The sequence below is a fragment of the Callorhinchus milii genome, unplaced genomic scaffold, assembly GCF_018977255.1.
Source record: "Callorhinchus milii isolate IMCB2004 unplaced genomic scaffold, IMCB_Cmil_1.0 Scaffold24, whole genome shotgun sequence".
Taxonomy (NCBI): Eukaryota; Metazoa; Chordata; class Chondrichthyes; order Chimaeriformes; family Callorhinchidae; genus Callorhinchus; species Callorhinchus milii.
The window spans coordinates 235,837-249,194 of record NW_024704765.1 but is presented as its reverse complement, the minus strand read 5'-3'; the positions used below and the strand labels follow the sequence as shown (position 1 = coordinate 249,194).

Below are 13,358 nucleotides of genomic sequence, written 5' to 3'. Positions count from 1 at the left end.
CCAGGCAGTGACAACAACAACAACAAAATTACATTTGTATTGTGCCTTTCCCATTGGGAGGATGTCCTGAACACAAAGACAAGCGGGAGAAGGTTTAGAATTGTTTATTAAAACGCCAGCTTATCCCAAACTGCAAACCCTGGGCTGGGGATCGCAAACTGCTCCTTGCTCTCCATCTTTTTCAGCATAACTGCAATGGCTCCATATCTACAGGCGAGAGAGAGAGTCACACAGGCCTGGCCTCACAGGAACAACGACAACAAAAACAGCTGAATAGCACCCTTCAGGCCAGGCAGCCTGTCACAGACTGTCACAGTATTAACACAAAAACAACTGACATTTACACAGCGCCTTTCACGTCAGGAGGGCTTCCCAAGGCGCTGGCCAGTCAGGGATCCGCACCCGAGTTGGTGGTAGTGATCAGGAGGGGTGGAGGGTGGTGAGGGTAGGGAATAGGAGGGTGAACGAAGGCACAGTCGAAGAGGAGGGTCTTGAAGGAGGCAAGAGAGGGGTGAGACGGTGAGTGTGAGAGAGACGGTGAGTGTGAGAGAGACGGTGAGTGTGAGAGAGACGGTGAGTGAGAGAGACGGTGAGTGAGAGAGACGGTGAGTGTGAGAGACGGTGAGTGTGAGAGAGACGGTGAGTGAGAGAGACGGTGAGTGTGAGAGAGACGGTGAGTGAGAGAGACGGTGAGTGAGAGAGACGGTGAGTGTGAGAGACGGTGAGTGTGAGAGACGGTGAGTGTGAGAGAGACGGTGAGTGTGAGAGAGACGGTGAGTGTGAGAGAGACGGTGAGTGAGAGACGGGAGAGACGGTGAGTGTGAGAGAGACGGTGAGTGAGAGAGACGGTGAGTGTGAGAGAGACGGTGAGTGTGAGAGAGACGGTGAGTGTGAGAGAGACGGTGAGTGTGAGAGAGACGGTGAGTGAGAGAGACGGTGAGTGTGAGAGAGACGGTGAGTGTGAGAGAGACGGTGAGTGTGAGAGAGACGGTGAGTATGAGAGAGACGGTGAGTGTGAGAGACGGTGAGTGTGAGAGAGACGGTGAGTGAGAGAGACGGTGAGTGTGAGAGAGACGGTGAGTGAGAGAGACGGTGAGTGTGAGAGAGACGGTGAGTGAGAGAGACGGTGAGTGTAGAGAGACGGTGAGTGTGAGAGACGGTGAGTGTGAGAGAGACGGTGAGTGAGAGACGGTGAGTGAGAGAGACGGTGAGTGTGAGAGACGGTGAGTGTGAGAGAGACGGTGAGTGTGAGAGAGACGGTGAGTGTGAGAGAGACGGTGAGTGAGAGAGACGGTGAGTGAGAGAGACGGTGAGTGTGAGAGACGGTGAGTGTGAGAGAGACGGTGAGTGAGAGAGACGGTGAGTGTGAGAGAGACGGTGAGTGTGAGAGAGACGGTGAGTGTGAGAGACGGTGAGTGAGAGAGACGGTGAGTGTGAGAGAGACGGTGAGTGTGAGAGACGGTGAGTGTGAGAGAGACGGTGAGTGTGAGAGAGACGGTGAGTGTGAGAGAGACGGTGAGTGTGAGAGAGACGGTGAGTGTGAGAGACGGTGAGTGTGAGAGAGACGGTGAGTGAGAGAGACGGTGAGTGAGAGAGACGGTGAGTGTGAGAGAGACGGTGAGTGTGAGAGAGACGGTGAGTGTGAGAGAGACGGTGAGTGTGAGAGAGACGGTGAGTGTGAGAGAGACGGTGAGTGAGAGAGACGGTGAGTGTGAGAGAGACGGTGAGTGTGAGAGAGACGGTGAGTGTGAGAGAGTAGTGAGAGAGACGGTGAGTGTGAGAGACGGTGAGTGAGAGAGACGGTGAGTGAGAGAGACGGTGAGTGTGAGAGACGGTGAGTGTGAGAGAGACGGTGAGTGTGAGAGAGACGGTGAGTGAGAGAGACGGTGAGTGTGAGAGACGGTGAGTGAGAGAGACGGTGAGTGTGAGAGAGACGGTGAGTGTGAGAGACGGTGAGTGTGAGAGAGACGGTGAGTGTGAGAGAGACGGTGAGTGAGAGAGACGGTGAGTGTGAGAGAGACGGTGAGTGTGAGAGAGACGGTGAGTGTGAGAGAGACGGTGAGTGAGAGAGACGGTGAGTGTGAGAGAGACGGTGAGTGAGAGAGACGGTGAGTGTGTGAGAGACGGTGAGTGTGAGAGAGACGGTGAGTGTGAGAGAGACGGTGAGTGTGAGAGAGACGGTGAGTGAGAGACGGTGAGTGTGAGAGAGACGGTGAGTGTGAGAGAGACGGTGAGTGTGAGAGAGACGGTGAGTGTGAGAGAGACGGTGAGTGAGAGAGACGGTGAGTGTGAGAGACGGTGAGTGTGAGAGAGACGGTGAGTGTGTGAGAGACGGTGAGTGTGAGAGAGACGGTGAGTGTGAGAGAGACGGTGAGTGAGAGAGACGGTGAGTGAGAGAGACGGTGAGTGTGAGAGACGGTGAGTGTGAGAGAGACGGTGAGTGAGAGAGACGGTGAGTGAGAGAGACGGTGAGTGTGAGAGAGACGGTGAGTGTGAGAGAGACGGTGAGTGAGAGAGACGGTGAGTGTGAGAGAGACGGTGAGTGTGAGAGAGACGGTGAGTGTGAGAGAGACGGTGAGTGAGAGAGAGACGGTGAGTGTGAGAGAGACGGTGAGTGTGAGAGACGGTGAGTGTGAGAGAGACGGTGAGTGTGAGAGACGGTGAGTGTGAGAGACGGTGAGTGTGAGAGAGACGGTGAGTGTGAGAGAGACGGTGAGTGAGAGAGACGGTGAGTGTGAGAGAGACGGTGAGTGTGAGAGAGACGGTGAGTGTGAGAGAGACGGTGAGTGAGAGAGAGACGGTGAGTGTGAGAGAGACGGTGAGTGTGAGAGAGACGGTGAGTGTGAGAGACGGTGAGTGTGAGAGAGACGGTGAGTGTGAGAGACGGTGAGTGTGAGAGAGACGGTGAGTGTGAGAGAGACGGTGAGTGAGAGAGACGGTGAGTGTGAGAAAGACGGTGAGTGTGAGAGACGGTGAGTGAGAGAGACGGTGAGTGTGAGAGAGACGGTGAGTGAGAGAGACGGTGAGTGTGAGAGAGACGGTGAGTGTGAGAGAGACGGTGAGTGTGAGAGAGACGGTGAGTGTGAGAGAGACGGTGAGTGAGAGAGACGGTGAGTGTGAGAGAGACGGTGAGTGAGAGAGACGGTGAGTGTGAGAGACGGTGAGTGTGAGAGACGGTGAGTGAGAGAGACGGTGAGTGTGAGAGAGACGGTGAGTGAGAGAGACGGTGAGTGAGAGAGACGGTGAGTGTGAGAGAGACGGTGAGTGAGAGAGACGGTGAGTGTGAGAGACGGTGAGTGTGAGAGAGACGGTGAGTGAGAGAGACGGTGAGTGTGAGAGACGGTGAGTGTGAGAGATGGTGAGTGAGAGAGACGGTGAGTGTGAGAGAGACGGTGAGTGAGAGAGACGGTGAGTGAGAGAGACGGTGAGTGTGAGAGAGACGGTGAGTGAGAGAGACGGTGAGTGTGAGAGACGGTGAGTGTGAGAGAGACGGTGAGTGAGAGAGACGGTGAGTGTGAGAGACGGTGAGTGTGAGAGAGGCGGTGAGTGTGAGAGAGACGGTGAGTGAGACAGACGGTGAGTGAGAGAGACGGTGAGTGTGAGAGAGACGGTGAGTGTGAGAGACGGTGAGTGTGAGAGAGACGGTGAGTGAGACAGACGGTGAGTCAGGAGTGGTCAGGAGTGACATCTCGTGAGGAGGTGTCACAGGCGCAGAGAGAGGCCGCCACGTGGGAAAAGTGTGCGTCGCTTGAAGGACAGACGCCATTTTATACAACAGGTTCGGAGAGATAAACTCCTGCAAACGTGTCTGTGTAAGCGAGTCAGAGACACCGAGAGGAAGAGGAAAAGAAGGGCAGATCAACCGAGTGTGAAGGTAGAAAGAGAGAGAGAGAGAGAGCAGGAAGGTAGAGAGAGAAAGCCATATACACACACACAGTGAGGACACTTTACCTTCTGAAGCTCCACCAAGTTGATAATGCTCTTGGTGTGAAGGTAGTTGAGCACAATCTCTAGGTCACTCTCGGACAGTCCTGCCTGGTTGGTTAAATACAGTCGGTCTATTTGTAGATCCTCATGATAATTAGCCATTTGTAAATTTCGTTAAAATAAAAGATTTCAGCCGATAAACTGAGCCCCAGAGGACGTCAGCGAAGACTTTCGAGTAATCTCATCTTTCCATCTCCCCGTCTGGTTGCCTTCCATGTCAGCCCCACCTCCTTCTTTTGATCCACTCACATTCCTTCCCCCACGTGAGACGCTGAGACAACAAATCGGAAACATTTTTTGGGGGAAAAAAAACCCTCAAAGGAGCCTCCACTTCCCCCCAGGAGGCCTTGAGTGGAGGTGGGGGAAGGTAGAGTGGGTCATGGCATTGATGTGGGGAACGTAGTTTGATATTTTCTGCATTGGCTACAGCTTCTGGCACATTCTAATTACCTTCTGGGTGAAGTTCCCCTCAGGCCACTGAAACCCTCACACATGCATTCGTCACCTCAAGGCTCGATTACAGAAACTCCCTGCTTGTTGGGTCCCCAAATCCTCCCTCCACAAGTTGCAGATCATTCAGAACTCTGCAGCTCATGTCCTCTCCCGCACCAGGCTCCATGACCCCATCACCCCACCCTCGCCCGGGTCCACTCGCTCCCCATCCCTCAGAGGATAGATTTCAAAATCCTCATCCTCACTTTCAAGGCCCTCCACGGCCTTGCCCCCTCCTACATCTCTGACCTGCTGATCCCCTATCAAACTGTCTGCTCCCTGCGCTCAGCAGGCTCCGGCCTGCTCCATGTCTCCTGCCCGACCCACCCTCCATCAGTGGCAGGGCCTTCAGCCTCTTTGCCTCCACCCTTTGGAACTCCATTCCAGTCCCTTTGCCTCGCTCCCTCCCTCGCCTCATTCAACTCAAGACCTTTTTTGACTGTGCCTTCAGCCGCCCTCCTACTTCAATCCTCTCCCTCATCCCAACCCTGTCACCCACCCCATGCTCGGGTCCTGACCCCCGACTGTTCAGCGCCTTGAGACGTCCTCCCGACGTGAAAGGTGCTTTACAAATGTAATTTTGTTGTTGTTGAACTCATCAACAAGCAGATACCAACAAATGCTCCTAATCAAGGCCTCCTTGGGGGACGCGGAGACTATGTTGAGGTTGTTTTTTTTCTCAAATCGTTTCCAATTTGTCGTCTCAGCATCACATGCTCTGTACCCAAACACAGGCCGGAAAGGTGTCAGTGTGAGCACAAAGTCCAGCATTGTTACACTAGTTTTTGTCTGGTGCTGAAGGGGTCAAATGCCCTCTGACTTGTGAGGAGTTGTTCTCTCCAGACATCGTGAGGAATGGCTGCTTTTCTCCTGGCTGTTCACTGGTGAGAACTGAATTAAACACAGAACTGAACTGTTGACAACAACGACGACAAAAACAACTTATACTTATATAGTGCCCTCCACGCAGGTTAGCGTCTCCAAGCGCTTAACAGTAGCAGAGCCTGACTCTGAGCCGAGGGCAGGTGGGGTGGGGGCAAGTGGCCATAAGTATGGTTAAAGTGGTAGGTCTTCAGGCAGGACTTGAAAAAGGGGAGAGAAGGGCCAAGACGGAGGGATTGAGGGAGAGTGTTCCAGAGTATTTCAGAGGCACAACACAGATGTCAGCTAATGTCAGCTTTCTTTCAAACTAGATGGCTCCCCAGGGGAGGGGGAGATAAGATCATGCTTCAGATCAAATAACCCTTCGTCTCATTTGATCTCATCCAGAAGATCTGCCCAGTGTCCTTCCATCACAACACCAACCATGCTTTAGAATATAATAATCCTTGCATTTGATATAGCGCCTTATCACACCGTTGAGATGCTTCAAAGCACTTCACAGGATATACTTTTTTTTGTCCAGCCGGGTGTCTGACACACGCAGAAACCCATCAACATGCTTAAGATTGTTGGAATGGAATGCGCTCTCTCTCCCTGGAGGGACACATCCTGCTTACCAAATTCCGGAAAGTATTAGGCGCAGGTTGGCAAGAGCCAAGGTTTGGGGGGAGCCCAGAGCGTGCGTTGGGGTAACTGCTGGAATCTAACCAACTGAAACCACAAACCTTGCCATTGATATCACTGTCTGGCCAAGCTTTTCCTCTGTTTGTCCAGCGAGGACCACCCTACCCATTAGGGCTTTGGCTTGTAGGGTTAACAGGAGCTGAGTGGGAGGACTCCCTGCACCCAGTGCCTGGGTCAAGAATTTGGACCCGAGCAGAAGGTTGGGATCAGGAGGGGTGGAGGGCAGGGAGGGTGGCTGTAGAATGGTGGCGCTGTCGAGAGAAGCGTCTTGAGATGGGCCTTAAAGGAGGCAAGGGAGGGGGCAAGGTGAAGGGACTTTGGGATGGAGTTCCAAAGGGTGGGGGCAGATCGGCTGAAGGATGGGGGGGTGGGGGGAGGTAAGTGGGGTCTCCTTGCAGCTGAACTGCCTCCAAGGTGACATGCCTGGTAATGGAATGTCAGAATGGAGCCAACCCTGGATAATAATAATAATCCCTGCATTTGATATAGCGCCTTATCACGTCTTCTCGACATCTCAAAGCGCTTCACAGAATATACTGTAAAGTGAATTGACTGTATATTTGTGGGCGAACGCGGCAGCCAATTGCACACAGCAGTGTCCCACAAACAGTCATGGATTGAAAATGACCAATTTATCATTGTTTTGCTTTGGAGGGATTATTATTAGGCTCTGTGTGGAGTAAGGAAACTTGCCCAAGGTTTGGCCCTCTGCCTGGAATTGAACTCAGGTCTCTCACTTGCAAAGCGAGTGCTCTAACCACTGAGCTACAGGACTCCACATATAGAGTTAGCATGACACAGAGTTTGGAAGGAGTAAAACCGTGGAGGCCTTGAAGGTGAGAACGAGGATTTTGAGCTCTATCCTCTGGGGGATGGGGAGCCAATGGAACCGGGCGAGGGTGGAGGGGACAGGATCACCATCAAGACCACCACAGAGAGTTGGCTCGAGTCCAACACTCCATTGTCAAACATGTCACCTTGGAACCAGTTCCAGGGAGACCCGCTTACCTCCACCCCCAAGAATATATTTAAAGTTAATTGTATATTTTGTGGGTTAAACGAGTCAGCACACAGCAACATCTCACAAACAGTCATGAATTGAGTGATTGGATTTTTTTTGTTTTAGAGAAATTATTACCCCTGGAAAGCAATCTACCAATCTACTAACCGCTAGTAAACTGATGTGTGTGGAGTAAGGAAACTTGCCTAAGGTTTCCCCCAGGAATCGAACCCAGCTCCTCTGGCTTGCGAGGCGAGTGCTCCAACCACTGATCTACAGGACTCCACACTTCTCTGTAGCCTGTTCCAGTCATCAAATCCCCACTTGGTAAAGATACTTCCCACTCTCTGCCCTGACATTTCCCTTTACAACACAAAACCTGTGCCCTCTTGTTCTACTGATAGTCACTACACTTCACAACAGATCCCATGACACACAATGAGACATTCTCCTGATGTGGGAGCCGTTACATCACAGTAAACTCTCTCCTCTGGCCGGGTATTCGAGGACGAGAGGGCGTGATTTCCAGATTGTAACTTGGGGGTTAAAAGGAGAGGTTCAGCAAGACTTCCTCTCCCTGAGGGATGTCAGAAGGGAGGTAGGCAGAGGATCTGCGGCGGGAGGAGGGGGTACAGCAGAGCTGATTGGGGGGTCATTTAAAACAATTGGACAGAGGGGGGCAGGGAAAGAGCAGGGACGCTAACCCACATGCAGGGCGTTGTTGTTGTTGGAATCGGATTCCTGCAGGAGCAAACACTAAGCAAACGCTGAGCAAACGCCGACACTGTATAACGACGTTGATATCTGTTATGGGAAAATGACCTTTAAATTTCTCCTGTTCTCAGGTTCGGTTACAAGAATCATTAAGAATCATTCTTCAATCATTGAGAATTTGCCAAACCCAGTGATCAAGTCTGATGGTTGCTGCTGCCTTGTGTTGCGTTGCTGGTACTGCAAGCCCCATATCTGCCAATGAGGTTGATGTTTTCTTAATTTTTTTCACTGCATGAATAAATTGAAACAAACATATAGAAATATTCCGTTTCCACCGTCTATGGCATCAGCTCCACTGTCCACAAAATCCAATAAATTCGAAGTCCGCCACCCGTACTCACCCGCTCTGAACTCCGTACCCCCATCAAACCAGTCCCCGCAGGGTTCCACTGACTCCCTATCACTGAACGGATCGACTTCAAGATCCTCGCACTAGTTTACAAATCCCTTCACCCCCTGGCATTCCCCCCCACCACCTCTCTGACTTGCTTACTCTCCACTCCACTACCCACTGCCTCCGCTCGACTGGCTCACTGCATGATCACCACTTTGAAATTTCAGAACTTTCTCCCTCGTGCTCCTCCCCCCTTTCAGATTCACACCTGAAGACCTTCCTGTTCAACCATGGAGTCCTGTAGCTTAGTCCTTACTCCTTACTGCACAAACCTCTGTTTACCTTGCGATCGGGATAACAACAGGTGTCAGCTTAGGCGGCTTTGTTTAGTTCTGGAACCTTTAATTTTCAGACAAGGCAGGGGAGGGTCTGGCCTGAATCAATACCAACTTAATAACGATTGGCGAATCGATAAAGAAGGATGTTGCATTTCTATAACACATCAAAACATCTCAAGGCACATCACAGGTCTATAGATCAACTGGTATAAGATTTTAGCCCGGCTGAGTTCGTAGAGCTCCAACCTCAGAGTCATAAAGTTGTGGGTTCTCCACTTTGAACTCGCAGACTGAGCTGATGCTCCAGTTCAGGCTGTACTGAATATTGTTGGAGGTGCCGTGCTTTGGATGAGACTTTAACTGCCTGTTCAGGGGACATTAAATATCCTGTGGGACTATTTGAAAAGAGGGGTTTCTCTCTCTCTTGGTATCCTGGCCGACAATCCCCCAGTTAAAATTGGGGTCACTTGCTCCAAGGCTGTTTGTGGGATATTGCTGTGAGAAAATCGGCTGCTATATTCACTACAAAATAGTCGCTACACTATACAGTAAATCATCTAAATCCTTATTATTAAAGACTACTGTATGTTGCGACTGTATTTTTTAAGCAAACACAGTAGCTATCTAGTGCACAGCAATGTCCCACAAGCAGCTGTGAAGTGAATGACAAATTTATTGGAAGGTTTGTCAGCCAGATCGGGAATGGTCACCCAGAGCACCACCTCACCCCCACCAGCTCCATTAGCCCCTACCCCGAAGCTCTGTCACTGTCTGCCACAACCCCTCCACCTCCTTGCCCATCGTCAGATAGCACCTGAGACCTTCCTCTTCAACTGGGTCATCTCCTCTCTCTCCGCTCGACCTCAAGCTCCACCATTGTTAACACGTGTGAAGTGTGCTGTGTAGATACAAATTACTGTTTGCGGCACGCCTGAGATGGGCTATCGTGATCCACAGCGAATAGACCTTGAACTCTCTCAGGATAAACCATCATCTTCCGCTCACACAAAACAAACACTTTATTTTAATAGGAAACGCAAGGTGCAGGCAGTGTGGATACAGCTGTAACCAGCCCTCGGCTCATGTGGGAGTGAAGGTCTGTATCTGCATTAGTACTTTCTGAACACGTCCTTTGAAACAGCCGACCCAAACATGTAACACACCGATAAACAAACAAGTGCAAAAGCTCAGGTTTCGAAGAGGTGAATCCTGTGGCTGTGAAGACGCATGTAGCTGTGAGTCCTCACAAACATCATTAAGATGAACAGAAGCCCTTAAACATGTACAGAAGCGACAGCGTTTATTGTAAGGGCCATCCATGCATATCACTACTGGCAGCAACCACTTACTTTACAGCAGTAAACTGATACAAATGATAGCTGTGCATTTCTTGGTTTAGCAAGATTAATAAAACGTGCAATAACAAAAAACATACAAACACTGAGTCACTGACTGCTGAGCAGCCGTACAGGTAAATGTACTGTTCACAAAAAATTCATATTGATTTCAAGACTATATACATCATAGATATATATATACATCACTGGGAATCCACAATATCAAAATACTTCGTATTCCTCTATATAATAAAACTCCATTCTCTCCCCTGTGCCCCTTTTCCCACCCCAGAAAATAAAAGGACAATTTCAAAGACAAAAAATAATATATTTACAGTTAAGCACATAAACACCACATCAAACTTTTTTTAAAAATGTTTTTTTTACTTCTTTAAAATGTGCCTTGAAAGCCAGCACCGTTTTATACTTAGAAAGAGTTGGATTTGCTTCTACTGCCTCCTGCCTCACAGTGAGTGGCACTTGGACACACTGCATGGGAAGTGGCTTATATTAAACAACCCAAGATCAGGTACTACCAAAGATTCGTATTTCAAAAAACTCGCATTCCATCTTTGATAAAAAATAACCTGGGAACCTGCACACAAGCACTTCGGAAATTCAATGACAATGTTTCTGAAATGGTTTCTTGTAAGAATCTGTGGCCAGATTGCGTGAGGCGTTGTTACAACCTTTATTATTATTATTTTACTAAGAAAAAAACTTTAAAATAAGCACAGTTGATGCCATGGCCTTCTGCCCATCCCGGTTCAGGTTAATAAAGTAATCTTTGTTTGACACACTGGAGATAATTTGCTGTATATCCTAAACGTCTTTGATAAGAAATCGGTTTTGCCCAGAGGAATCCACACGGAATCAATCTACTTCCGGAGCAGAATTTCTCATCGTTCAATGGAAATTCTAAGAGGATTCCTCATTAAGAAATCTCCGTTAAGAAATACCGCACACTACATCCCCAATAATCAAGCTCTCGTGTTTGCTCTCATCAAATAAGGATGCCATTTTCCAAAATAACTAATTTTCCAAAATATCCAGAGAAATTGATCACAAGGATTTTTAGAACAGAAAAATCTGGTTCTTCACTACACTGGTAGTTTGGGAATGAGTGCACAGAACAGTCCTGGTCAACATGGACAGCTACATCAGCAGCCAGTATCCACTGCACTGTGGATGAACTAAAGATCCCTTGAAACCCACCAGCATAGAATGAACAAGGAGGAAAAGAACCATTCACCACTTAAACCCTCTCGTGCTCCTCAAGCAATGACTCAATGGCAGCAACAATCGCTAATGTAACAATTCTGCTACTTATTAACAGTAAAATAATAGGCCCTGGTCTTGGAATTTTCACGGCATTTTCTCGGGAGTCTGATTTTCTCGCAAGTCTCCCTTCACTCGGGACACTCAACATTCAAACCAAGAGTTTACTGGCTGAGGTAAGTTCTCCTTTGGAACAAATCTTCGGCACCTCCCTCCACACCTTCCAATCTCAGCCCCAGCGCTCAGGGAACCCTCGCTCAATGGTCAAAATGTGCATTTCATCCTTGGGGAACAGTTTGAAGCAAGCCCGTATCTGCCTCCGTTTGGTGATAATTCCGTTGGGAAGAGCCAGATTGTGAAGGTTATTCCCTCCCGGAGAAGGAAGAACTGCCTGTAAGAACTGGCTCAACTCTTTTCAGTCTGTCTAACAGAACTCAACTGCACTCATTACCACCAGCCTCTCAATCCTCTCTGATCTCGCCAGGGGAAGACTGAATCATCGCCGAAAGTCAATATTTTTTGGGAAAAAAAAGAATTGTTTTAAGGACGTGCTACACTACATATATAATATATATATATATACATATTTTATATATTTCTCAGTTCCAATGATTACTTTGTTAAAAAATAGAATCCATCTTTTAAAGGTGGGAAACATTCCTGTTTCTGATGTGTAGGAGACCCCCTTTGGTGGAAGGCTCATCAAATACATCTCTCTCCAGTTTGTGCCGTCTCAGGCCATCGCATTCTCTGTCATTTGTGTCACTTCCTGGCCTTTGCTTTTTAAAATAACAAGATTTGTTCAAATTGCTGATGAAATCAGCCCGTATCTGCCTCTGGCCACAGGCAGGCACAGAGGAGCGTTTGCAAGTCCAACATGAAGATGATTTTAACTCTTCGGTCTCCCACCACCACACCCTCTGCTCCGAGCACTCGCTTTTACACAGACTTCAGATGCCCTGAAATTCACCCTAGTTTTAGCCTTCGTCCCAATCTGTCAGACCATTTGGTGCATCATTGAAGATCAGGCAAATTTGTGAAAACAAATCTTAAACTCAGTTTTAATTTGGAAGTCCGTTTCTTTTTAAGAAGAAAACTGCAGCGTAAAAGTTTCCAAATTGAAACTGAATTGATGTATTTTACACAATCAAATTTAAAGCAAAGGGATTTGACAGACTAAGACGGGGTAGAATCTCGGAGCCTCAGATGCTGAACAATCCCAGTCTAAAACAATCTGAAATTACACTTTGTACTTTTTTTTAAATGGGGAAGTGAAGATTAATAAAAATAATCCTTGCATTTGATATACTGCCTTTTCACACCTCAAAGCACTTCACAGTATCATTGTAAAAAGTGTAGTGACTGTGTAATGTGTAGGTGAACGCAGGAGACGATTTGCACACAGCAATGTCCCACAAACAAATGAATGTGAAGTGAATGATTCAATTTTAGCTGAGAGACTGCTGGCCAGAGAAAAACTCCCTTCACTTTTTGAATAGTGTCATGGGATCTTTATCGTCCACCTGAACAGGCAGACGGGACCTCGATTTAACGTCTCATCCGAAGGACAAAGCAGCGGTCCCCCACACTTGGACTGGAGCATCAGCCTGGACTAGAGGAGATTCATCCCGAGCGGTGCCAGAGAGCTTAAATTTCAAAAAATATATTTGTAAAATGTATTTAGAAAATATCGTTATTTTTTATTCAAATTTTCATGCTGCTTTAAAAACATTCCTGGATGTGAGGGAGCTGGCGAGAGAGGAGCAGGAGCTTGAACAGATCCCCTCCATCAAAAGGTTTTAACTAGAATTCGACCATTTTTCTCTATACACGTCAGGAAGGGGTGGGAGTCTCCACAGCTGGCATGTCTGTGAGCACACGGGGCATTGACAGGTCATTACACACACATTCTCAGGCTTGGCAACACCGATTGCAAGTCCTATTGACCTATGTCCTATAAATGCAGGGCTCCTCATTCAGCAACTATTCCTCAATCTGAAGAGAATCTTCAGTGCAATAATGTGTTCCCTGGAGGTGGGAAAGGAGGGCAGAGCTGCAGAATATTGTGCTGGCCTTTGTGCTGTTCAATATATAACTTCCAATTTTAAAGTGCAAAGGTCCTTCAACAACAACAACTTGCATTTACACAGCGTCCCCTCATTCAGGGCAGAGTCCCAGAGCGCACAACGCTGAGCCAGGGGGAGGTGCCCATAGGCACTGGTCAAAGAGGAAGGTGTTCAGGCACGATCTGA

The 13,358-nt window shown here is 48.5% G+C and overlaps 2 protein-coding genes across 5 annotated transcripts in view; both read right to left on the bottom strand.

Moving 5' to 3' along the window:
- Positions 1 to 4,243, bottom strand: part of LOC103172130 — a 9,812-nt gene extending 5,569 nt beyond the window's left edge. The window contains exon 1 of one of the 2 annotated variants that reach the window (XM_042343740.1): positions 3,952 to 4,243. In XM_042343740.1, coding sequence (XP_042199674.1) covers positions 3,952 to 4,089 — 138 coding nt within the window. In that variant the 5' untranslated portion in view covers positions 4,090 to 4,243. The remainder of the gene's footprint in view (positions 1 to 3,951) is intronic. The other variant, XM_042343741.1, reaches the window with a different exon arrangement.
- Positions 4,244 to 9,768: 5,525 nt separating this feature from the next.
- Positions 9,769 to 13,358, bottom strand: part of foxj3 (forkhead box J3) — a 73,347-nt gene continuing 69,757 nt past the window's right edge. For all 3 annotated transcript variants that reach the window (XM_042343510.1, XM_042343511.1, XM_007910717.2), the window contains one exon: positions 9,769 to 11,597. The gene's annotated coding sequence lies outside the window, so the exon portion shown is untranslated. The remainder of the gene's footprint in view (positions 11,598 to 13,358) is intronic.